Raw genomic sequence first — 27,630 nt, 5'->3', positions numbered from 1 at the left:
GCTATAACAGACATTTTTCAACACTTGGCAGTGGAATCAAGCATCTTAATCTGTTGTCTCAAATGATCAAATATTGTGATTATCGATTAAGACTACCGCTGAAATACGGTATAACAGCACTCCCTGTCGTGTGTTATTGCTTAAATATTCCTATAGGGACTTAAAAGGTTGCCTGTAATAGCCTACTCAATAGTGTAGGTATGTAGTGTGGTATAATGTCTGTACATTTGCTGTCATATTTGTATAGTAGGCCCATTATTAAAGTTTATTAGCCTAAATAGGATTAGTTTTGTTGGTGTAAGGCAGGTTACTTGGGTGGGGGCAAACAGCAGGTGGAGAGCAGCAATTTGGTTAAAACTACAGGAACATATTGCTTTAAAAACAATGCAGCGTTAACTTACAACTGTGTGAGATTAACAGTATGCTCTCAGAGCAAAAACCTGTTTAGGTGGCATTAGCATTTTCCACCTGCACAAAGTGCTCTCGCTCTATTCACACATGTCCCTCCAGGCTGTTTCCTGAAACTGGCCGTGCTCCGTCCCACCCTGGACAGAGTCGTTACCGCCCAGAGAGATCAATGCTGAACAAGGGAGCGGGACCAGCTAGACGGAGACGGAGAGTGAGTCATGACCGCTTCTCCCCCACCTGCTCCGGGTGTCTTCCTCAGCCGTGCTGGACCAGGAGGAGAGGACACACTGCAACTTTAATCTTCAGTAAGTGGAATATGATTCTAATACTAATAGCCAACTAATACTAATGCTAATACTAATACGGACACTAATATACTCTGCTACTACCGATGCTGATATCGACACTAACACTAATACAGATATTAATTGTAATAGGCTACTATTGCTACCCTAACGATAAACCCTATAATCTCCCTATGGTGTATCTGTATTTAATAGTGAGTTTATAGTAACTTTATCACATTTCATAGTATTTTCTAGCTCCTGTGTCTTACCACTAATATATTCCTATGATATTCCTATAGGATATCATACAGGTTTTATAGTGTAAAATTTTGTTCTATCTGTACAGCGGAGTTTGACTTGTATTCTGGGGAGGGGGGAGAAAATCGGATAGTCTATCCTATTCCTGTCAGTTAGCCTACCAACTGCTGCACCACACCACACACATTGCCAAAATGGGTCACTTGTTGCAAGTAAGTAGATCATACACCACAACAAATTAAAAAAGTAGACAACAACCGACGAACACATGCAAACCCAGGTTTGTGTAATTCAATACCATGGTAAGGTAAATAGCCTAACTGGGGACAATAGATGAACTGCCAGTAGACCAGAAGACAGCGCGTGAAAAAGTTATAACTATACTGTGCAATAGGTATTTCGAGATAAACTCAAACTGCGCACCGTCTCAAATTTTACCATACTGTGCATGCGCGGAAGTCGGGAGCCCCTGCTGAGTAACATTGTCTTTTTTCACTAATTTAAAGACACGCATAGATCTCACGTCGCTCTCCGTATAACTTATCATGACCTGAAACTTTACACTATTTGCCTCGATCAAGCCTCTTCCAGGAAAAAAGGATATTGGTCTTAATGTGAGACACTCATTGACTCCCAGCCAAAAAAAAAAAAAAGCTGCCACTTCAGCATCAGGGTTTTAGCTAAGAGGAGATCCTTGAGCGTCATTTTTAATGATCAGATTGAGCCTCTGCACTAGCACGGTCTATTGGTAATACTAATTCTACCCTAACGATAAATCCTACTACTTCATAGTTGGCCTGTTTTGTATCCCCTGTGGTATCACTAAAATATTTCTACAATATTCCTATAGGAGATTGTATATAGTTTATAGTTTTGCAGTGATATTTGTAGCCTTCTAAAATGTATTATAAGATTTCTATATTTATTTGTGTTAGGATAATACTACTACGAATGCATTCCAAAAAAAAAAAAATGGCAAGCTGTCAAGTGATTTTAACTTGTTTCCAGACCTATCAAGCTTAGTTCATGATATTTTTTGCCAAATTATCTCACTGCACTGGCAGATAATCTTGCTGGTTTCAATACATTTCACTTACATACCAATACATGCCAATATGACTTCTTTCAAGAAATCATCCTCCTGCTCCTCCTCCCCCATCATTATCATCTGTGCAATATCTGATTTAAAGAATTTGATTCTTGATTCTTGATTCTAATGTGTATAATGTGTAATGTGTGTATAATGTATGTAATGTGTAATACCTCATGTATATAATGTAACCTGTTACACCAACAACTCCATATTTATTCCAGCATCTTTGCACTCTGCACCATTGCACTATTGTCCTTTGCTTACAAAGGATATTTGTGCATTTTAGTTAAATGTTAAATGTTTAGGTTTACCTCTGTTCATCTTGTTGTCCTTGTTTTTAGCTGTATTATCTATTCTGTGTAAGTATATTGAGAGCAACGAAAAACCGGAGTCAAATTCCTTGTATGTGTACATACTTGGCCAATAAAGCTGATTCTGATTCTGATATCACAGTTAAAACCCTGCTCTCACCCTCTAGCGTTTTGACACCTTTAAGTGGTAAATGGTGGCCTATGAAGTTTAACTTTGATTTATGCGATAGCCCAGGAGATTCGCTCTGCTGCAGGGGAAAGGGGGACAGAGATGGGACTTTTGATCTGCATGGTGATTAGGCTTTTGACACAGGTCTGCACTCCATTTCATTGCAGTCTCTTTTATCCTGAGACAGTCACATCCCACTCTGCCACACTGCTCAGGTGCACAGAGAATAAAGTACTCTGGACCACATGGAAGCTGCTTGTAAAATGGTTAATGATCTACAGTCAATGATAAAAGCCATTGATGCATCAGTCAAGCAGGCGATAACTCAGGTAATAAATAGGTCCATTGTCCAGTCAAAGGCTTACGTATGTAGGGATGACGGTTTATTTATAGATACCCAAATCAATTCTACTGCTTCTCTCAGGTTCTGGTAAAAAAACTTCCTGGTTGCATAGGCAGAGACATCAGAGATTAACTCTGCAGTGAGGGGGATGGAAAATGGGGTAAAATCAATGTTGATGACATTGGGCTAAGGAACAAATATTCATTGGAAGCCACATTGTTTTTGGCAGAACTGTCTACACTGATACAGTAGCACAACATCTTCACATGCTCTTTCCATGAAATAGACTGAATAGGCCTAGCACATCTAAAAGCTATTTCGACTCCTAAATGTTGTCTAGGGTACCAAGGGGGTAACATAAACTAAGTCCAAGAAAAAGGGAGCAAAACAGGAATAAACTGAACAAAAGACAATTTATTTTACAAAAGGCTCAATCAGTAAGTCAAAGGAAGCTTTACAAGGCTTCAGGGTGGCCAAGGCCAAACCAATAAACAAAACAACCCACACTGCCTAGAAATAAAATAACTAACCTGGGTTAAACCAAAAGTACAATTCTGAACTCCCTATCTGACCAATAACAGGGGGAAAGGGAGGAGTGAAACAAATGGCAGCACACCCCTACAGAGCTTCCACACAATCTGAGCCACAAAAGAAACAGATCAAAGAGGAAAAATAGCAACTGCTACAGCACACGCATGAACTAAGGGGATGGCTGACGAGCAGCCAAGCGACAGTGACTGGAGCTTCTCTCCGGATTTTATGCTGGTCCTGATTGCCAACAAGCTCCAGGTGAGGCCATCTCACACAACAATCACTGAGTCAAAGGGGGCGGGTCTGAAACAGAGAGAGACAGACAGCAACACACCCCAAACCATGGCCAGGATTTGGCATAGGCTGTAACAGCAGGTAAAAGCTATGATACACCAACTTAAGTCATAAAGGGGAGCTGTAGATGAAAGATTTTTAAACCTTGATACTTGGTGTGCTGCTTTTTACAACTTCCAGTATCCATGTTTGCTCATAAATCAACATATGTAGTTAGTATACAGCATGGGAAATTGCTTGCATTGCGAAAACTGCTGGGCCAACTTTGGTTCAACCAACTTCATCCTAATGTTGAAGTTCTGCTTGTAGCCAACAACAAATATGTTGGGCCAATGTTGGCAAGGTTGTTAAAAATGGGCATCAAACCTGCCAACATTAGAGCACTGTTAGGCAAACATTGGTAGCAATGCTGGAAAAGATGGGATGTAGCCCACACAGGCCCAGTGTAGGGCCACCCCACAACACTGGCTTAACAATGTCTCACTACTAGAGTGTATCCAAAACAAGAATAATACTATTGACAACATGAATTAACATTAACAAAAACAGTAAATATAGCAGTGACCAGACTGTGCTTGATTTATACAGAAAATTCCCAGTATGAAAAATGATTAATCAAAACAGTGTTTTCTGTAGATTTTGTTTGTACATGTGATGGATCGGGGTAATTTTGGTTCAGAGACCCAAGTTCACTGCAGTGGTGCTGCAGTTTAAAAATGGCTCTTATTTGGAGCGTTATATTATGATATATGGACAATTATGTTGCAGTTGTCATTGTTATTTTTGGGGGGGGGCAGGCTGAGCAATAAGGCCAGATGATGAATTGTCATTGTATTTACATTGTTCTAGCTGTTGGGGCAGTTTTCCAGGTGTGTGTGTGTGTGTATGTGTGCATGTGTGTGTGTGTGTGTGTGTGTGGCATTTTACAGCTGTACAGTTAATACCTAATAATAACAATAGATATGAGACTGTTCTATGAGACTACTGACATGTATATGATGGTATGTAAAGCCCTTTGAGACTTGACTGTGACTACTGGCAGAAAGTAGAGGAGGTAGAGACAGAAAAATAAGAGATGAAAACAGAAAGAAAAGAAGGTAGAGGCGACACAGCAAAGGCAGGCTAGCCTATTTTTTCCTAATTCATTCATAACAATATTCTAATTAGTGGGCTAGCTGACAGTTAATATGTCCTATTTGCAAACTTTTTCTCAAAAGATTAATAGGTGAGAACATGGTAGGTGTGACATGAGTAAGTTGCTTGTGCTGCTCATACCAAAAGCATAGAAAAGAAAACTGAAAATTGGACATCAAATCTGGTATGTACTGTACGTCAATCTTCCACCTCCATACCCAGAATCCTGAAATAGACTTTGCACCGCCTTGCCGCTCAATATTAGGAAGGCGTTGCTAAAGTCTTGTCGATGTATTAAACTACTAATGACAGCCATTAATTAGCTGGACTTGCAGCAGCAGTGAACCAAAAAAAGCCCATTCCCAGTCAATACCAGGGTTGCCAGGGTGGAGATTCTAGAGGAAATATAGAAACTGCTTTCATGTGCTAATTTCTAAAATAGTAGGATTTTATACCACTAGTTTGATAATGGCTTAATATTCCAAATAGCCCATCATGCTCTAGCCACATGCAGCTTCTGTGGCCAGGTTTCTGAGTGAAGAGTGAGACAAGTAACCAAATGAGCATCAGATAACACTGCCAGGAAGAGCACATCTATCAGAAGTTGACATATAGCTCCAGGTTTAGACTGGATTTGTCCCACCTTTAGGATGTGAAACTGTTCCTTCAGGGCATTAATTTAGGGCATTAAACAAGTTCTTCATGTTCGTTTTAATTTACTCCGTAAAGGAGATGGAAGTCAACATCGAGCAGTTAAATTAAACCATCGTCTGGCCTTTCACCAGCTTTTCAAGCCTAGAGTGATACCATATTATACATATTTTGTAAATTATTATTATAACCAAAAAACATATGATTCTGGCAACAGAATGTGACAGGGCGTCGTGGACATTCAGTTTGGAATCAACAACAGGTTTCAACATAAAGAGGCTTCTTGGGGGGAAAACGAGTTTCTGTTTATCAAGTGCAGCTGCTGGTGTGTGTTTCTCGCTGCTGGCATCAGCCTACTAAAATGAGAACTAGCCCTAGGGAGGTTTTCAATCTGGAGATTTTTTTACAAGAATAGATCACCACTAGACAGGTCATCTATGTGGCGTATGACGTTTGCACTGCAGTAGTCAAGAAGAGACAGAGCAAGTTAAGTTTTAGAAATTAGTCTGAACCGCTTCATTTCACAGTATGAAGGATATATAACAAATCAAAAAATAACAACAAAAAAAAAAACAGATAGGAAGTACCATGAAGGCAAAAAGTAAGTGTATTAATGCTCCATATAAGCACACAAATGAACGAAACTGCATAAGTGAGCGAGGAACGAACACAGAGAAGGCTTACGGTATATACATGCAGCTATGCAACGCATTTCACACTCAAAGCTCTTATTTTTTGTCTTATCTGTGTAGACATGCTTAGATTTACTATTTGTATGTGGCTATATGTATTTGGGCTGTCTCAGGTGATGTCATTTGATCTCCCCTTATGTTCCTCTCCCATTCCCATTCAATGCTGCCTCAGGAAGAGCTTTGAGGTTGAAATGCTTTGCATAGCTGCATGCATATAAGCTTTCTCTGTGTTCGTCCCTTGCTCAGTTACACACTTTTGTTCATTTGTGTGCTTATATGGAGCATGAATACACTTACTTTTGTTTATTTTTTTGATTTATCTACCTTGGAAGACCTTTCCCCACTGTTTTTCTATGCAGATACCTGGATATATAATAAAAGACGGCCAGTTTACAGTGGATTACAATATGCAGTGGAGCATGGGTGACGGCAGTGCTGAACACAATATCTAGACATACCATTCTTACCTGCTGACCTATAAACAAAATCACGGTAATCAGCAAGGCACCTCGCGGTTTTATACCTGCATTCCGGTAGGCTACTTATTTGCGTGGACCCGGCACCTGGTGGCATGAAAGTTTGTTTTTTTGTTTTGTTTTGTTGGTTTTTTTTTGGGGGGGGGGGTGTCTGCCAAGTAATAATCCCAGTAGTTAACTCTTCCTTTCCCCTCCATTACAAAAACCGAATTGGCTCATTTCCGGTGTGTGGACTATTTTTGGAAAATTAGACAAGGTAAACATGTTTGTTTTTTGTAAACGTGTTACAGTTCTCTGCTGGCACAATAACATCTAAATTCATATTTGCATGGATGAAAACAGAAATTATTTGGAGTGCGGACCTGTAAGTCCCACAGTTAAATATGTGGGCAATTGCGCATGTTATGTTGAGTGTCCAGAAATAATTGGTAATATAATTGGTTGACGTGAAGGACTGTAAGCCCCACATCTATGTGGGCATTTCAAAACCAGCGCGGTCCAGCTGAGTGTCGCATTTAGGCCGACTAACTTAGCTGCATGCCATGACCATGACACGTTTTATTTCTGTCATTTCATTATTCGCTGACATTGTGTTGACATACGCTCAAAATAGATATCCTATGAAAGTATTTGTGTTGAATATTAATGCGTAACTACTCAAGCCAGAATTTGTCTGGTAAATGGTTGAAGCCATTGCAGTTTCCTTGATGTGTTTATGTAGCCTATAATTAGGATATCTCACAGCCAAGTATGCTGGCATTTTTATGTTGCACAGTTATATCTTTAGTCCACTACTTGAAGGGCAGATTTGTAAAAACCCATCGGTTTGGACAAAATGAGCATTATGTAGCCTATACAATAATCAAATATTGTTATAGGTCCCCAGTAGTCGGAGCTCTAAGGTCATATAGTCGGTCATTTAGTAATGTTTAGGCTGTTAGGTCTACAGTAAGCTATATGGCTGTACTGAGCACCACCGTGCCTCCAATGCGCTTGTTGTCTTGATATGTTCCGGAACCTTTTCCCTCCAGACCGACTCGCAGGAACACCGACCCCTTGGTGTTCTGGGACCTCATCATTTACAAATTAAGCACTGGGGAGGACGGTCATCTAGAGTGAAGTAATTGCAATCCCTTGTGACTTTATTTTATTGTGAGAAGCACAGGGTGTTCAGCCATCTACCAAAACACCATGAAGAACAAGACAGACTTCTTGCCTTCTAGTCAAATCATGTAACCTTTGTTTTGGCTAGAAGACAAGGTTTAATATGAAGACTCCCTCTGCATTAAATGAAATATTTGTGTGAAAGTGTCTCTTTAAGACATCACTTCGTCAGATGTCAATTTAAGGAAATAATAAAACATTGAAAACCTCTTCATTTGACATGTCCTATTATTAGCTATAGGGAAATGGATTGTAATGGCACTGTGACACTTTTTTTGAAGAGGAACTAGAGGTTCCTGATAAGCTTAGTTGAGCAGTTTGGGGAAATCAAGTTACCCCTGCATAACAAGTCCTGCCTGGGGCATCCATTTAGGTAATGTCACAAATGCAGCGGCACAGGTTTGAATCTGTACTCTGCCCTTTGCTGCCTGTCATCCTCTCTCTGCCCCATATTTCCTGTCTCTCATACTGCCACTGTACAATAAAGCAAACATGCAGGAAAAACTAGTTGTTCAAATAACTGTCTTACCTGAGCTACAACTAAAACTTTTCCACTGAAAATTACTACTATAATACTGTAATATGCTGCACCCTTTTTGCTACATTGCTGAATGACAGTGACACAGTGGGTGTGTGTGGGTGTGAGAGAGAGAGAGAGAGAGAGAGAGAGAGAGAGAGAGAGAGAGAGAGAGAGAGAGAGAGAGAGAGAGAGAGAGAGAGAGAGAGAGAGAGAGAGAGAGAGAGAGAGAGAGAGAGACTTGACTCATGCAATTACTGTCGAATGCAAATAGTAGCATGAGATGTTATTGTCTAACTAGCATATTCTTTACTTTTCATGTTCATACAATGTCTAAACTCTTTGAGACAGAACCCAGCTCACATTTCCTACTTGGGTTTTGTTAACGCCAAGGCCCTAGTTATTTTGCTTCGCCCACTTTTCAGGCAGCGCTTTAAAACTTTATTAGCAACCACAAACCATTAGATGCCCACATCATGCTGTGTGCCTTTTTGCACCATTGCACAGCATTGCACCATGTTGTGGTTGTGTGCAGGGGTTAAAGTGGGCCGGAACGATCCGGAACGGCGTTCCGGCACCTTCGATTAATAAGTAAATAATTCTGATTGACAGTTTCATACATAATAATGTCAAGCTTGTTCACAGGGCTGCCAACTCTCACGCATTGACCATGAGACTCACGCAATTGACATTTTTCACACGCTCTCACGCCACAAGTCCATTTTCTCACGCAGTGAAAAACAAATTCGTAACTGATAACATCGCGGCGTGAAAAGAGACGCTGACAGCGCACGAGACGAGACAGAGCAGCGCCGTGCAGCAGAGAGTTATTCAGACCATCTGAATAGCGAGAAATATACACAAATCTATTATATTGTAATTTATTCTCATGCATGGTGCTCAGAGTAATCTCACTCAGCGGCTCTTCTGCGTCTCTCCCTCTCCTCTCGCGCCGTGCGCACGCAGGCAGGAGTGAGAGTGAGTTGCTATGGTTACGGGGACGCTCTGTGTCTGTCGCTCTGAAACTTTCTCAAGATTCCCAATAATAGGTTTTTAGGTTAGTATGCCTATGCAAAATCATGAATGTAAGCACCTCAATGCTGAAATCTAGTAATATAACATAGGTTAGGTGGTGTAGAAATGCAGGAAATTTTATTTTTTTCTGACCCCCAAACCAATTATGTATCTCCTAAATTGTGAACATGATCATGCTAATCTGATAAAAGAAACTGTATTTATGGCAGCAAAAACTTGTATATTGGTCAGATTTGACCGTGACATAAGAGAGCTAGACATTATTTTGTAGATTTTGTTTCTGGCTTTTAGGCTTGTTTTTCTAATCCACTAAATAACTATCACATTGTCTTGTGGAAAATGCAGAACATGAAGTGAAATTAACTTTGGGTCAACAAGACAAGTACTGCTGAAGCAGCAACACAGGACTAGAAATAGGAGTGCACATGTCATCAAAGGTTATTTCTGGAGTACATGACACAGCCTAGATTAAGTGCTTTATTCTTTCATAAAGAAAATCAATGAGACATGCAGGGTTGAAAAAAATATTTGTTTCTGATTTTGATTGTTTCAGTTATCACATTCACACCTGTTAAGGCTATTGTAGAGATGAACAGAGCCCGGCTTATAGCCATCACAATGTTTGCTTGGTTCTTGAAATGTCTCATTTGTAATCTCTGTAATGGTGATTCTAACTTCTGCCCTAGGTTGGAAATCCATCCAGTCTGCATCTGGATGGACAGGTGGAAAGAACTCAGGGGGAAGTTTATCTTCCTCCTCCTGACTGCCTTCATCTTCATCATCGTAGCTGCTGTGAAATCCCCACAGACATACAAGTCCTTCCCCTGGACGTACAAGTCCATCTCCTGGAGGTCCAAGTCCATCCCCCAGAAGTCCATCCGAGTCCCGCATAATTATCAGCCCGTGTGCCCCTTGCAGACCCCCGCACAGACCATCATCCCCCTCAAAAATACCACACACCTGCTGGTGTCAGCCTATATGGACCAGAGGTTGAAGGATTGGGATGTACGCATTATTGGTATATTCAGGAGAGACTCCATCCAGCCCCTTCACTGCGTTTTCTGCTGTAATGGCCGGTTTTACAGTACCAGCACTCCGGCTGAGATTCTACAACACACAGACAATTTTGGTTTTCCTTATGTGACTACGGATGTCATGTGTCAGATACCCCAAGACTGCAACGCCACCTATGTCACTCTATTGCCTGACTCCGACAGCATGAAGGTAGCCGACCAGACTTTCCTCCCCATAAGGAACAAGAAGACCAGTGGGACGGAGGTGGAAAAGTTCCAGTTTAACTTCACAGTCTGCATCTCCAACCTGTTCGGAGACTACAACAACGTGCTTCAGTTCACACAGACCCTAGAGATGTACAGGTCAGCACATCTTTACAAAACCTATACATGTGTATGTTTGTGTATGTTTGTGTGGCGGCAGAGTTGGGTTGGCAGTGTCATCGCGCGTGGGTGTCTTTGCCTTTTTTGGCTGTATGCAGTATGTGCTCGCACTCATGTATGGGAAAACATAAGCCCACGGAATAGTGACAGATTGCTATATGTGTGTATGTTTGTATCATACGCTGGAGAAGACCAAGGGGCTGTAACACATTCGTTTTCTTGCTGCTGTGGAGTTTGAAAGCCATTTAAAAAAGCATGTAATTTGTGAGTGCGGACATTCTTTCTATATAGCTTCATGTCTATGAGTCTGCACCTGTTCAAGTGCATAGTCTAAAGGTTTGGAGATTTATTGTTTCTATGTTTGTATGTGGCCGCTGAATGTTAATCCTTTAATGACCTTGTCCCAGGCTGCTGGGTGTGGGCAGGGTGGTGATCTACAACACCAGCTGCGGTCCGGACCTGGACCGCCTGCTGCACAGCTACAGGGAGGAGGGCTTCGTGGAGATGGTTCCTTGGCCCATCGACCACCACATCAACCCATCTCGAGGCTGGCTCTTCTCAGAGCACGGAGGGGACATACACTACTTTGGCCAGTTGACCACGCTCAATGAATGTATTTACAGATACATGGACCGCTCACGCTACGTCCTGCTGAATGACATAGATGAGATTATAATGCCGTACCAACACAGTGGCCTAATGCCTCTAATGAACACGCTCCAACAGCAGCACCCAGAGGTAGGGAAGTGTGTGTGTGTGTGTGTGTGTGTGTGTAGACATTTGTGGGTGTGTGTTTTCTTGAGAAAGAGAAAGACATCACATAATACATGAACATTCTAACTTGATGATCATATTTGATATTTAGTTATGTTTCTACTTTCTTTCCTTCTTCCATGCTGCATCCCTCAAACTTGGATCCCTCCGTCTTGCAGGCAGGAGTGTTCCTCATTGAGAATCATATCTTTCCCAAGATACACTTTGAGCCAAGTGGAAAGTTTCACCTACCCCAGTGGAAAGGCGTGCCAGGCATTAATATCCTGGAGCACATCTATAGGGAGGAGCCGGACAGAAACATATACCACCCTTACAAGATTATAGTTAAGCCAAGGTACGGGGGTTTTCTGACTAAATGAGCAAAGTCTCACATGGGATCTTATTTGCCTTTCTTTGAGAGTCAATGCAGTGGGTTGAACAAATATACAGTTGGCTATAAGTCTTTTGTAAGACTCTATATAAGTCCTTTCATGTGAAGACATTTTGATAACATACCAAAATGTGTCCCAATACTGTACATGCACATTAAATGGGGATAGCCTCTATAAAAAGTGTTATACTGTAGCTCCAATGAGCTTACTGCTGGTACTTTAACCCTGTAGCCTCTGTATCATTTTAAATTAAAAGTTATATGAGCACAAAGCCAAAATGGGCATTTTTTTCCTTGTCAGAAATGCTTTTGGAGCTCATTCTATAAAGCATTAATTGTGTCTAGTAGTGGATTGAAAATAGCATAAGCAGTAACAGCAGCAGCATCCAAAAAATATTCTTTGTGTTTTTGTGAATGTGTGTGTGTGTGTGTGTGTGTGTGTGCGTGTGTGTGTGTGTGTGTGTGTGTGTGTGCGTGTGTGTGTGTGTGTGTGTGCGCATCACAGGGCGGTGGAGCAGACTTCGGTGCACATGGTGCTCAAGCGCTTTGGAGAAGTGTTCCGGGTTCCACCAGACGTGTGTCGGATCATTCACGTCCGCGTCGCTCTACGCAAGTTAACGCTGAAGCAGCACAATGTCGACACCCGACTGTGGGACTTCCAGAAAAAACTGATCCCCAATGTGGACAAGGTCCTGAGGAGACTGGGGCGTTGAAGTCCGGGGCAGATGGATCGGATGGACAGACGCACATATGGACACATGCTGTGCAGGCCAATGAATCCAACGCTGTTTAATGTGCAGCCAGGCCAGGTGAAGTTCAGAAAACATTCCGGTAAAATCTGAGCAACGAAAAGCGATTGTTCTTATTTGTCCTTTGTGAAGCGAAACAACTTTCCGCATAGGTTCGTGCTAATGTGACCGCGCCTGTGTGTGTGTGTGTGTGTGTGAATACGCTGCTTTCTAAGTTTCATACTCCTACCATCTCATTTCTTTTTTATTGTTAGAATTCCTTCAAATCTTCACTGTGAGTCAGTAGCTGAAGAAGACACTCAAACTGAAACTGAAACTTTACAAAGGCAGACAAAGATGCACAAGCACTGTCTCTCTCTCTCTCTTTTGACACACACACACACACACACACACACACCGTTCCCTCTCATATCAGCCTTGAAAAGTTTCTCATGACTTGAACTCTATTTGGCTGAACTCCAAAATGGAAGGTAGTCCTTGAATCCATTTGATTAAGAAATGCTACATGCGTTGCACTAGCAGTCTGAACAAGGTAAATTAGCGCAGTCCGCCTTGCTACAACTACAACAGTTGTGGTTAGAGTGATTGTTAGTAATAATTTCTCTCCAAATTATCAGATTTGCCAGGACATCCAGTTGGTTTAATAATCTCAACAAAAAGGTGAATAAGACGAGCTTTTAATTCAGTTAGGGCATTGATGATTTTTATTTATGTTGTGGGACTCACTGCCTCTGGGCTGTTGTTGTGGGCTTGAATGGGTTTGAATCTCAATTCCTGCTGTGCTGTCACATTCCTCTTCCCTGATACAGTCTTTACAATAAATTAATAATAAGGTCTGTTAACTTCCCACTCTCCTTCAACATGTAACTAACTTATTTTTCAAGGAGATATTCATAAATGGTGTGTGTATGTGTTCTTTAAATCGTATTTCCTACTATCCATACATGGTGTACCTGACTTAATCCTGGCTGGAATTTAGTCAGCACAAGGAGAATATGGAAAACGTGGCGATCATCAATCTGTATGGCATGACAGGTTGACACAAGACAAACAAATGCTCCACTCTTCCAGTAATCCACCTGGCTAGGAAACTCTGAATGGAGCTTTCTGGTATCAGCCAATATATTTGTTTAAACATGAAGGCAATGAATGACTAAGACTTTTTGGGCATGGGTTGGGCTTGTTAAAATGTCAACACTGTACATATATGTATATATATACATATATATATATATATATATATATATATATATATATGTGTATATATATATATATATATATATGTGTATATGTATATGTATGTATATATATATATATATATATATATATATATATATATATATAAATTCAGCGGAAGGTTTTCATGTTGCTGATTGATGTTGTATCATTAAAAAAAACCTCAAGTGGCTTGCCTGAGTTCTTTTCTTGTTCAGAATGAATAAAATGCTTTTCAGTGAGAAATGAGAACATTAGTGGAAAGGTTATGCACACATACAAACACACAATGAGTGATTGAAGTATAGCTATTCAGCTTTCTTTTCTTTCATTATGAGTGTGTATGAGAAAAACAACCTTTTTTTTCCTCTGTCTCATTAACAATTGGTTTGAATCATTGAGCAAAGGCCATGGATATTGTATCCACACAGCCTGTGAGGTCACAGACCAATACAAGATGAGCTATTTTACAGTTTGTTACAAGCATTTCTCAATACTGAGTTCCCTCTGCACAAAGCACAACAGCACTCCATGTGGACCAAACTGGGAATGATTTTTCATTGCTTTGACACAAAGTGCATTCAATGATCACAAATTTCAAAATTGTTGAATTCATTTCTCACTCAGCTCAACCACCAACGTAACTGTGTGCATCTACAGCCCATTGTGCAAATGTTTACATCGAGGGCTTGGAGCCAAAGGGGCGTAAGTGCGTTATAGTAGATTTTACAGGAGAGCCAAAACAAATTTTGATCAAACTTGGATCAGTTGTGGTTACCATATACTAAGCACAATATTTTAACTTTTTGTGTTATCAGATTGAGCATTACTATAAAAACAATACTGCTACAGTTTAAGTTGAATTATATTTGTTAACTTTTTTAAAAATGGCAAAAGAGTGAAATACGCCTTTTTGGCACAAACATTGTCCCAATACAGCCATGTAGAATATGGGCGTATGTAAGTAAACAATTGTAAAACACATTCATTTTAATACAAATCTAGCAATTACACTTCAATCAACACTGAAATATAAAACAAGATCAGAATGAATATCTTTATCTTGAAGTAATGCTCAGCAACTTTCACCAAGGCCTTTAAAATTGTAGGCTACATGGAACATATCAAATTGATTGATTGATACATTTTTTCTGTTAAAAACTTTTAATAAACCTTTTTAATAAACCTCTATAGACATAAGAAACTACTTTTGATTCTAAACTACTACTTTTTTTTTCTTTTGCTAGTATAATACATTTTTGTATGTGTCCCAGGACACATCACTTATTGATGTGTCCTGGGACACATTCAAAGACCTGTAAAACTCCTCATAACACTGAGGGATAACTTCAGCTACCAGCAGTCTTACTACCAGAGCTCATCTTGACCAGTTCACACTCCTAACATTATAAAATAACATTTTGAATCTATAGGCCTAAGTATTTCATGGGAATATTAACATATTTACATTCATCTACTATTGACCTAGAATATTAATTAGGATATGAATAGGATACTAAAAATGATGTGATCATGCTGCCATGCTAGCATTACTTACGTCAGCATGCATTTTGAGTTGACCTAAGTGCTGTTAGAATGCTCTACCCACAATGCTTGTTCAGTGTTTTGCTTGGTGTCCAAAGGGCGTAAGTGCAGTTACGCTCTTTTGGCAGCAAACAAACCCCTACTTTTACTGTTATGGCTTTCAGTTTTTGTTTAATTAAAACTTATAGGTCGTGATTTCAGTTGTGTCCTTTTGGCACTGAAAAGATCTCACTGAGACCTTTCAATTGATATATAATACTCATGTTCGCCCAAAATCGCACTTACGCCCCTTTGACTCCAAGCCCTCGACATACTCTTTTCAAAACTAACATCAAATTTACTATATTGGAATGTTTTTTACTTTTCATTTTATGTACTACTGTACTGTACTGTACTATTACTGTAAAACAAAAAATAAAGCACACTGAAGCCTTTACTGCAGCATTTCTATGACTTGTTCCTGTAGCATATACTGAACTACCTTCTATAAAGATGTCCCATTCTGTTTTATAATCGAACATATACATTTCTTATACTATCAACCAAAGAACAAAGTAATATTGAAGCTAATTACAATAACAAAAGAGAAAACTGACAAATTAAAAACTAGAGAGCACAAAATCATTTACTACTTCAAAGACTGACATCGACCGTAATGCTACCTGCTGTCAGTGTTTTTTAGGTCATTGTGTTATGACTGACAAAGTGTTCTTATTTAGAAAAAAAATAATGCTGGTGTTTCGGTTGAATGATTTGATTTAGAGACATGCATGCAGTGTTTAATTTTAAATTTGTCTAAATTTGGTGCATTTTGGGCATGAAATGAACTGTTGTGCCAAGCTGCATGTTGGTGCAGAGAGTTGTATGAAGAGTTTTGAAGATGTGTACTTAGTAGTGAGAAATGCTCATAAACAATTGTAAAAAAAAACCAACTGTAATGCAGTTCTCTCTGTATTGACGGGATATGGCAGGCAGAAATAGATGGGACATTGTAAAAGCTGGATCAAACACATCATGGGAAGAAGCTGCTGCTCCAAACACCCAATCATAAGCTATTATTCTATGTTCAGTCAGTGCCACCATCTGACAGACAACATGGCAGAAGGTTGCAACAGGTTAATATTTACTTTAGCTTACAGGAATTATCGTTAGAGCAAAATACAATGAGAACCGAAAGTTTGCTAAAAGTTCGGCTTTCATAGACCATTTTAGCTCACTAATTAGTCTGCTATGTGCTACATTTTGCTGCCTGAAATGTAGGCTACGTTCTGCAGCAGGTGGAGATCATCAACTAGGTTAACACAAGGCAAAGCAGTGGTTCATTTCATCTGAGGACCTGCTACTGAGGACCTGCTACTCACATTTTTGAAAACTTGGCCAGATGTTAGACAAGACTGAGCTCATGTGAACGGCTTTGGGTTCTCTTCTTAAAACCCTAATCATTAACAGCAGCATGGCGTCCCCTGGTGTATCTCTGCTACCACTCTGCTGCTTTTGTTTTGATTCCGTTTTCAATCACAAATTCATTGACTGAGCTTTTGACACAACATAGTAGACTCAGTCGACAGAATTTGACAACTAAAAAAGTACATTTTCTATTCAGGAATCCAATTAGATATACCTGCATTTTATTTGGCCAAATAATCTCTAGATTGGGGCTTTAAAATCAAATGTATAAATCAAGTTATCAACTGCTACCAAGCTGCAGGAAACAGTGAGGCACACCACTCTTTAATAAAGCTGCTATTGAAGCCTTATTCTCCCTAGGCAATATTCTCTTTATGCTGCTTCCTTGTTTCCAGGCAACACTGGAAATGTTTTTTATCTTTTCCTGTGCAACTGTAAACAGTGTTTCAGCTGACAAGAGCAGTATCAGGGACGAGACCTGGCCCAGTTAGGAAGCATCTGCCAGTAAGGAAGTGCCTGGGTGTCAAAATGTCGTGTTTTGTCAGCTGATAACGATGAAATGAGGGCACATCGTGATCTAAGATACGAGATAGCCGTTACACATGAGGAAACGTGATAACACAAGCCCAGGCTTTTGTCACAGTGTTGGGGTCATTTCACAAACCAGGATAACTTAGAGATGACTGTAAATAACATTAAATAACTTCTCCAGTGTTGTCCTTAGGAGAAGACAAGATTACATCAGGTTTACTAGATTGCATAGTATTCAGTTTGTTGGCTAACTGTAAAAAAAACAAAAAAACAAGTAACGTCCACAAACATGATGCAAAAAAATGTTTTCCTTTGAATATTGGTACACACTGAAACACAGCAGTTTCACCAAGTGTGGGGCAAGTGTGGTTCATTTCACAAGGCAGAAAGCACAAGCACAGAACAACTGTTCTAGCTAAAAACCAATCCAGCAACTAGGTTTCTCCCACCCGCCCTCGTTCTGCCTCATGTGAGGTGTACCACATTTGGTAAAACTGCTGTGTTTCTGTGTACTGTGTGTAGCAATACTCAAAAGTAGAACACGTTTCTTTTCCGTTTCATATTCACGGACACTCCTCTTTTCTGTACTTTGTGGATCCTGCTTCTTAAAATACATTTCTGGGACAAATCTTGATACATTTTTAAAAACCTTTATATGCATTTTAAGACTTATAATGCCTTTTTGCCTGCACAAAGGGGTCATTTGCAAAAGAGAATGTGTATCCGTTAATTTAAAAAGAAAATAAAACCCCAGCAGCCACCCAGTCTCACATCACATCACCTGCTCAAAACCTAAAATACTCTCTCCCTCCCTCCCTCCCTCCCACACGTAATCCATTCCCTAAACATAATTAAATAAGCCAGTCATCCCCTGTCCCAAACCCCCACATACTGGACTCGGACACATTTAAAAAACATCATCATTTGGAAACTATTTATTGAACATTTGCAACCAGATATCAGTTAAATACAGGACTTTCATTTCTCTCTCTACATCCCCCAACAGCAGGGACTGGCTCCACTTAGTTACACTCTGAGAGGAGGGAATGTTACAGGACTTGGTAAGGCGCACGCTGTGCTGGAAGTCTTTTGGCTTTCTGTCTTCTGATAAAGAGAAAAGAAATCAGGGGCTGCTTCTCAAATGTCCAACACCGTTTCCTCTCCTGTCCTCCGTTCCTTCACCTGCAGTCATGTGTCAATGGCAGACAAAAGCGTGTTTACTAGAGGGGGATTATTTCTACTGCTTTTGTCTGTCCTGCACATGCAGAGCGTGGCAGAGGAAGATAAAAAAAAAAAAAAAAAAAAGGAGGCGAGGAGAGGAAACCAATACAGACGGCAGAGATGCACCCCTACTGAATGCAGTCTCAGATGTGTAACCATGATTGAAAAGCTAAAAGTAAAATGATCAACATGAATATATTAGAAAAATGGCAATTAGTCTTTAATAAACACCTCGCCTCACCTACTCCCAACAAGACCAGGGTTATAAATTAAAACTGTCCAAATAAAATCAATCAACCAGACTTTGGGCCCATTCAGTTCCATTTCAAGACTGGAAAAATCCTCATTGAAAAAAAACAACAAATGGCACTTTTCAGTCTCTTGAATTGGAATCTAGAATCTCGACTCAGAATCGAACCCAACCCTAAAATCAACTCTGTCTAATTTACATATATGGGTCAGGCGTTCTTCAACCATCCACCATTCTAGAAGTTGCTCCCCAGATTTGGGGTGAGGGGGGGAAGGGGGCGTGGGGAGGGGCTGTGGTCTCCGAGGGCTAGGCCACGGTTTTGAAGGTCTGCAGTATGAGGTTGGTTTGGTGGATGAGCCGGTTTGCACTGATGAAGACATTTATCGCCCTGGGAACAAAGAATAAATAAATAAATTATAACTTCAGAAAACAGGCTGGAGCAGCTCAACAACACTGTTTAAACAACTGGTAATTTGTTAGTGATAACAGATCATCTGCTGACTCGCTTCAAACTCCTGCTCCTGTTTACCTTCTTGTTTGTTTTTGTTTTAAAAGATTATTTTTGCTGATTTTGCCTTTATTGGATAGGTCACAGTAGAGACGGTTACATGGTATACACCTTAGCCAACTGAGCCACCAGGACGCGCCATTTACCTTCTGCTTTTTATCCATAAAGTTTATCCACGGAGGTTTTATAATGCTCACTGTTTGCTTATTTATATATGCCTCTTGTGCTTAGCTCCCCCAGCAAAAAGAATACAAGAGTTACAGACAAATCTGACTACAATGCCATTTCATGTATGAACTTATGACATGAGTGATTCATGGATCAACTTTGTTTCTCTATTCCTTGCACTGAATAGTAAATACATGCAATTAAAAAGCATTTCAACATATAGGGGATTATACAATAGATGTGCATGTATGTTTCAATTTATGGGTTAGGGTTTATATTCATAATGCTTGCTTTGGTATGTCGTAGCATAACAACTCTGCAAACATCTCAATCCTCTCAAACCTCTTCCAGAGAAAATCAAATAAACGAGGCTTTACCACGAACAACAACAAAGGCAACTAACAGACCATCTGACAAGGAAAATCCTAATTTGCTCCATGTGCTGTCAGCTGAACTAATTCCCCATCTCCTTATAACATTCACATAGCTTATGAAAACACAGACAGGTAGATATCTGCGTAGCTCTGAGAGTCTCTTTGAGACAACTTGTCTAGGAAATTAATGGTGAAATAAAGCATAAACTCCATGACATGGGATGTTATGGATCCACTTACTTTCCGTCTTTGAAGTATGTTTTGAGGGTGTCGCTGAAACTTTTGGAGTATTTCACAAACTCCTTTTTCTGGTGCTCCAGGGCCTTTATATGCAGGAAATAAATAAAACACAGAGGCATCATTTAGAAACTGAAAAATGCAAATATATATATCTATATATAGATATATATATGTGTGTGTGTGTGTGTGTGTGTGTGTGTCTTTTACTCACTCTGCGATTCTGGTACTGATATTTCTTAATGACGTTGTTGACTGTGTCCAGGAGTTCCTTTATGGCGCTGGCTATGTCTCTGTAGGAAACCGATAGCAACCCCAATTAGAACCCAGGATTTAAAGAAACAGTAAACCAGAGTCTTGACCATTAATATAATTGACGCTTGGACAGTGACAATGAATTAACTTGTTGTGTGATGGGAATAATTACATTCCTAGTTATTTGAACTAACACCCCAAACAATGGTTATATACAGTGTGTGATGAAAGATGTTCTGTATGTTTACACAGCAGTGCAGTGGTACATTGGACAGATGTGTCAACTACTGCCATTTGTTGACAACAAGTATATTACTGTATTGCTTTCTAAACACAGTGCACAAGTGTGTTTTAAAGCATCATGGTGTGCATGTGTGTGCATTGTGCTCACACTCACTTGATAGTCTGTAGGAAGCGTACTCTGTCATTGATCTCATCAGGGATTTTGCTGAGGATGTGTTTTAGAGCTCTGGCCTTGTCATTTAGGTCCTGGAACTCCTGCTCAGGCCGGTCAATCATGAACTCTGGACAGATACACACACACACAAGCACATGTAACATATAGAGCAAATTAAGTTGAGCAACAGAACATGTAGAGGTGTACACCAATAAACTGAAGATACAAAGTGCACAGAGAGAACAGATGCAAAACATTCTCATGTGTGCACGCACGTTGCTGCAGCGCCCCCACAACAGTTGGAAAATCGTCCAGGTGGAAACATGTAAATACAATGAAAGTTCAACATCTGGCCTTCTTGCTCAACCAGCTGCCCAAAAACCAAAAATTACAATTATAGCACAATTGTCCATATGTCATTATATTAATATACAAAATAAGAGTAATTCCTAAACTGCAACAGCAACTAGAACTGATCCTTGAATGTGCCCAGGAGCAAACCTGGGTCTCACAACCAAATCTGACAATTTCCCCACATATGCAAAACATTTTTGACAGGAAACAAAGACGTACACACACCAGGGACGCAAACACATCAGGGAACAAAAGGTGACAAAAAGCTGACGACGCATAACAGCTAGGGGGTCCAGGGTCATGTTCCCGGGAGTGAAAACTTCAAAAAGATTAGTGTTTAAAAGCCTATTTCTAGTATTTTTTTAATGAAAAATATCAAAACCTTTAGGCTAGTTCATGTTAATGCAACTATTCATTCTAAGGGTAACTTTGGTTCAAAGGACGGACAGCAGCATGAATGAGCAGGAGAGAGTAAAAAAATATGCATTAGGTGCATCACTTTCATGAACACTTCCAAGTTGCTTACAGCTCTAAAGTTCCTTCGACGAATATTCCCACATTGTGTGAATGCAGCATACGCAACAGCCACATTCACAAAGGAGGGTTAGCCATAATAGATATGGAGGGAGAAAGAAAGACGCAAGAGAAATGAACACTAGTAGAGATTGATTTTGACTGTCAAATCGGGTTTCCCCAGTCATAAGACTGCCAGTACCGTTTGTGAACAAGTAATGGTGAGAGTGAGAATAAAGAATGAGAGAGAAAGGGGAGGGAAGAAGAAAGGGGAGAGAAGGGAAAAGGGCAGAGAGAGTGTAAAAAACGAACACAATCCAGCCTACTGCTTGGCAACGGGAAACCAGTCAATCCAGTTGGTAAATGTGACGTTTTTCTGACCAATCAGTTAAAAAGGTATTCTGATAACACTGGATAACAAGTGTTATATTATATAGTGTTATATTTCCTCACTTTTTTTTTTATTTTTTTATTTTTTTTATTTTCTCACTGAATTCACAAGATTCAAATGGGTGATCCGTTTCAGAATCAAAACGCCAAATATCGCCATAAGGTGACAAGTTTGCATCCCTGCACACACACCCTCCCCCACACACACACACACACACACACACACACACACACACACACACACACACACACACACACACACACACACACACACACACACACACACACTTTCTCTTCTTCATCTCATTTTTCTAACTCTCTCTGTGTCACCTTCCACATCATCAGCTGCCATGCGCAGTAGGGATTCAGTGAAGTTGATTTGGACGTTCTTCTTCTCCAGGATCTTCATGATGATGTCCTGAGTCAGGCCGGGGTTCTCCCTCTCCGCCTGGAAAAAATGAACAGCAGCACATTCACCAAGGGCTTGGCTTCATCACCCCTATTAAACCCTTTCTTCACGAATTTGAGCCTCCTCTTAATCAACTGCCTGGGACAGGTGGAGCCAGCAAATGGGTGACTAGCCTGGATGGAATTGTGTGATATCTTTGTCTTGGATGCAGCGAAGACATGTCAGCCCTCGGTCAAAGACGGCAGTTCATATATAATGAAAGGGAAACTGGGGAGTGATCAAGTTTGTCATCTCCAACAAAAGCGAGCAGAGGACAAAGCTGGAGGTCTGTTATTGGATGTGTGATTTAGGGTCCGCTGTGAGCAGCTCAGATGAATATACAAAGCTCTCCTCCTGAATAATTCAACCTTGAATTACACCGGCCTGGAAGCAGTGGGGGCAGTAGAGAGACCAATTAGTGGGACGAGTGAACAAAAGGCCCGCAAGTGTCATAGTAAAATAACAGCTGTAAGGTGATCACATCTCCCTCTGGTTTGTATAATGACAAAGCTGCCTCTCCCCTTCATTACTATTTCATCTGTGCACATTGTGAATACTACTGCTCACTGACGGCAACATGGACTTGATCTATGGTTAGTGTGCTTCTATCGTTCCAGCACAATCACATCAGTGTATAGATAAAAAGACAGGATCAAGCCTTATCTGATGACTAGTGAGGCCCAGGCTCTGATGTGAGTGATGGCAACTGGCCGAGTTTGACTCATTTCCATGAATTCAAATTTGCATCGACCAACAGATGGGGCGGCCTGGTGGTTAGAGAGGTCATCCTGCAACTGGAGGGTTGCAGTTTCATTCCCCTCCTCAGCCAGTGTGTATCCATAAACAGCCATGTTTCCTGTCAAAGAGTCCTTGAGGAAGACACTGAACTCTTGACTGCTTGCTCACTTTAAGTCTCTCTGGATAAGAGCGTCAGCATAAAATGTAAATGTAGCTGTGAGTGCTAAAAAAGGTGGGGACTCAGGATGCAGCCTTGCTTCAAGTCACAGATATGACAGTAATTTGTGAGGACGGTGAAGGAATAATGTTGTATTTGTAGGCTTCATGCACTCTTATCCATTCATAGTCTTACCTTTATAAAGGCTGCTCTGAGTGTCTGAGCTGCTGATAGGTTGATCCTCTCCAGCTGATGAGGAAACAGAACACACACAACATCAGTGTCAGAGCTGGGTATGTTCGCTCGCTCACACATACACAAACACAAACTCACCATGTATATGTAGTGTGTACAGAATTTCATACATTACTCAAGCAATCTAGCCCCCTATTCTGACGGGATTCGTTTTGAGGACAATGTCTGATATGCAACTGTCATCACAGGACTATATGTATTGGCTAGACGGCCTTTTTCATGCACTCATCACACATGTAGCTATGCGCCTTCAATCTTTTCTTCTCATCGATTAGCCTTTATATTTTGGCATAGGCCTACTTAATGTCTCAGAATGCCATGGGATGGAAGTTGAGCCAATCACAGAGATAAAAATATGTTGATGAAAACCAGTTCTCTCCAGCCATAAAATTTCAAATAAAAAGACTGGACTAGATTTCCTTGACATCAGTTTTACAGGACAAATAACAGTTGGTAAAACAGGCCAGGATCTTTACTGATGTGGGAGCGTGCAATCCATAAAAGTTACTGGCATGGCAGATTCGTAAGGGACTAAAATCACAGACATGTTGTGGTAATGATGATGTTCCCCTACCTTCTCCTGTCAAGCTAATCACATCTGAATAGGGCTTAAGAAGAGCATAACAACATCACACAAAAATAAACAAATCACAAAAGGCGATCAGTTTTACCTCATTGAAAACTGGGTACATCACAGCGTACAGCGTCATGGATACCATGGAGCTTGTCTCCGCTTCATTCTTCATCTCCTCCATTGTCATCCTCCAGGGAGGAGCAGCTCTCGGTGAAAAGGTGCAGGGAAGGAAAACTGCAAATCACACACACTCACACATACACTCACCCACTCACACTCACACACACTCTGAAAACCACACAAGCTCCAGAGTGACAAGAGCCTGGAGATGAGATATTTTGAAAGACAAGAGCAGGTAGGGTTAGTCATTAACAAGAAATGTCTGGCTGTGCTCTTCATAACTTGTCATGAGCCAAGCCACTAACATTTGTCCAGCTAGCTTTACTAAACAGTGGAGGACTATTTATGCCATCGATGACTGATGTTGAATTGTTTTACTGTTTAACAAGTCATATAGGAAGTAAGTATACTAAGTTCACTTGTCAACCACAGTCCCTGACGCGCTGGCTAGTTAGCTGGCTGGCTAACCTGACTCGCAAACTGAATGCAGTCAGTCCAAGGGAACAGCTAGTTGGCTATTGGCTAACTGCACAGGCACCTGCCTAGCAAAGTAGTTCATGTAACGTAAAGTAATGTCAGATGTTTTCTTTATAGTAACAGACTAACCAATTCACTGCCATAACAATAATCGACACTGTAGGTAAAGCAGCAAATTTCTAGCGAAGTAGCTCATGAAGAGGTTCAACTGAGGCCTATGGCCGACCGAACCGATGGTACTGCTAGCAGTTAGTAGCGTAGCTTACATGCTAGCTACAGTAAACGATACATTTGTATTTACCGTTCAGCTAAAACACGTCAACAAACGATTTTATGGCAAATATGTAACTCAGCAGATGCGTGACAAACATGTACCTATATCTACCTTTGGTCTGACTTCTTAAATGGGCAGGTTACGCCGTCGATTGCCTTTTAGCTGCTATGTTTTCTTTACAACTTAAGGCGGAAGTTTTTTAGGACTGGCCTAGGCGACATTTTCCGGTTGCTACGTAAAGACGCATCTTCCAATCAGAGCGTTGACAGAAAGGCTGTTACGTAATATCAGGGATAAATTCTCTTATTGTGGCATTTTTGCGTTTCATTATGAGCATCTAACCACAAGCCATAGAGAAAACGGAGAAAATAACACGTTGTTGTTTTATCTGGCGGACATAGGTTAAATGTGTTTCAGAATGTTATTAAATTACATGATCTGAAATAAGTTTAGGGTAACATGGCACAAAGCACGATAAAAGGTAGCTGCTGACACCGATTACCTGATCAAAGCATGTGATCAAAGGCATTTAAAATACTCCAACTCCTGAGCTGTCAGTGATGTCTCCCTGATGAAGGCGTGTTAGCCGACACATGTTGGCTTTTAACTGTCCCACAATGGACTAGCCAGGGAATAAAGTGTTTTTAATAATTAATCACGAGAAGAGTTGCCTGTATTTTTCTTGAACACCCCCAGTGATTATTTTGGAGTCAGAGGGATGCCATGCTCCCATATCTCTATTCTAGCAGATAATATCTTGTCCAGAACTGCCTCCACGACCATTCTCTATCTCCTCATTACAGTCCATTAGGCCTGCACTGTGGCGTGGGTCAAGAGTCTAATTTTCTGTCTCTTAGGCTGTCAGTTCAGCGGTCTGTTTAGTGTCCTGATGGGTCAGAGGGGATGAAGCCCTCAGGCTCGTGTCTAGCTTGCTGGTATGCAAATTCCACATTAGGGAAAGGGATAAAATTCAGGTAATATATATGATCTCAAATCTGTGGCAAAGTGAGGAAATATAAAGAATGGATTCCTTTGATATAAACCAGTGATGTCATGCTGATGTCATGAGGTCCGTGCTGTTCATAAGTCATATGACTGTATTGCCTTGCTCAAACTAAATTGTGATAAACTGACATGGAAAAGCACACGATGACGCTAATATAAAACAAGCAGATAGTATAAGTCTTTGGTTGATAAAACGACGATGAACTTCACGCAATTATTTATTTCCCCACACAATGGATGGGCTTACACAGCTTTTAGAGCAGAACACTTGACCGCAAATGTTTTGACTAATTGTGTTCATCCATCGTCTGTTAGTCTCAAAATATTTTCTCCAACCAAAATCCATCCATAATTGCAGCAGACTACGTGTCGCTGTAATGCTGTTTGACATCTGTTGAAACAAAACAGAATATGAGGATAAGCGTTATCTCATGACCATGGTAGCCTATTTAAATTAAACAACTATTTGGGCTTGACTAAAATGTGATGACACGACCACGTGACAACCATTCACTAACGAAAAATCACTAAAATATTCCTATAGTAGCCTACTCCTACAGGGATTATTTGCGGTGCGGTGAGTTATCGTGATCGCATGTCGTGGTATTATTTTATCTCTAAAAAATTTAGCATTTTGTAAAAGGATATAGGCATAGAAAAAATATAAACCAGTGGTCCTACTCAAGTAGCCTAGAAATATTGTTACTTTGCTGATATTTTACTTAGGAAGAAGTTAAATTAATTACTGGTGTAAAAATCTACTGAAGTAAATTGCTCATTTAAAATGTACTCAGAGTAAAAGTTACTGAGTTAGACTAGACATTGTAGATGTGATCTTTCCCATGCAATTCTAAAAGGACGGACAGAGTTTAACTAGATTATTTTATGCTAAATATAAAAATTTGAAAGTGTACAAAGTAAAGACAGATTAGCCTACTCTTCTTTGCTGATTGACCGTTCACTGCGAATGGCAGTTTGTCAGTGTTTGTGTTGCTTATGGAGAGCCACAGAATTTGTAGCTAATGGATGTTATTTAAAATGTAGTTAAGGACAATAATTAAGTGAAAATGTACTTAAGTAAAAGAAAAATTACTGACTTTAGAAAAAATACTCAAAAAGTGCTAGTAGGCTACACAAAAAACGCTACTCAATTACAGTAACAGGAATAGCCTAAATTCCGCCCTTGCCATATCCTACGGGAATGTTACAGTGATACCATAGGAGATTAAAAAAACAAAAACAAACATAAAGTACGTTAAAGTCACTCTAACTAATATAGGAAAAGGTGTATAATAGAATTAATGGAAAGGAAAAGGAATAAGCCCACTAGAGTTCCTCTGCTGGACCGAAATACTACGCCACCAGAGCCGCCTCGGTACAACAGGCACAACAATTAATGCTTAAAAAACCCCACAGGATAACCAGCGTTAATTAGTATGTGGGGGTTGAAGCTATAGGGACCTGGCCGTACAGGTCTATAGTGTAACGTTTGATTAATAGCCTTTAGTGGAATAGAATAGAATAGAATAGAATAGAATAGAATAGAATAGAATAGAATAGAACC

General features: G+C 40.3%; 2 protein-coding genes across 2 annotated transcripts; one reads left to right on the top strand and one right to left on the bottom strand.

Annotated features, from left to right (window-relative positions):
* The first annotated feature begins 598 nt into the window (after positions 1-598).
* On the top strand, positions 599-14,046 carry LOC139924802 (uncharacterized). Its single transcript, XM_071915956.2, has 5 exons — positions 599-713; positions 10,050-10,739; positions 11,168-11,498; positions 11,693-11,868; positions 12,410-14,046. Exons 2-5 carry the CDS (start codon positions 10,078-10,080, stop codon positions 12,615-12,617), a joined length of 1,377 nt encoding a protein of 458 aa, XP_071772057.2. The 5' UTR covers positions 599-713; positions 10,050-10,077; the 3' UTR covers positions 12,618-14,046.
* Positions 14,047-18,257: 4,211 nt separating this feature from the next.
* Positions 18,258-25,285, bottom strand: LOC139924774 (programmed cell death protein 10). The gene is made up of 8 exons (XM_071915921.2): positions 25,173-25,285; positions 24,288-24,512; positions 23,557-23,610; positions 22,349-22,466; positions 20,762-20,888; positions 20,324-20,402; positions 20,113-20,195; positions 18,258-19,210 (listed from the first exon to the last, which is right to left on the bottom strand). The coding sequence occupies exons 2-8, from the start codon at positions 24,375-24,377 to the stop codon at positions 19,129-19,131; spliced, it is 633 nt and encodes a 210-aa protein (XP_071772022.1). The 5' UTR covers positions 24,378-24,512; positions 25,173-25,285; the 3' UTR covers positions 18,258-19,128.
* Between the last annotated feature and the right edge of the window lie 2,345 nt (positions 25,286-27,630).

The sequence above is a fragment of the Centroberyx gerrardi genome, chromosome 17, assembly GCF_048128805.1.
Source record: "Centroberyx gerrardi isolate f3 chromosome 17, fCenGer3.hap1.cur.20231027, whole genome shotgun sequence".
Taxonomy (NCBI): Eukaryota; Metazoa; Chordata; class Actinopteri; order Beryciformes; family Berycidae; genus Centroberyx; species Centroberyx gerrardi.
Note: the sequence above shows the minus strand (reverse complement) of the source record. Positions and strands in the feature narration are given on the sequence as shown.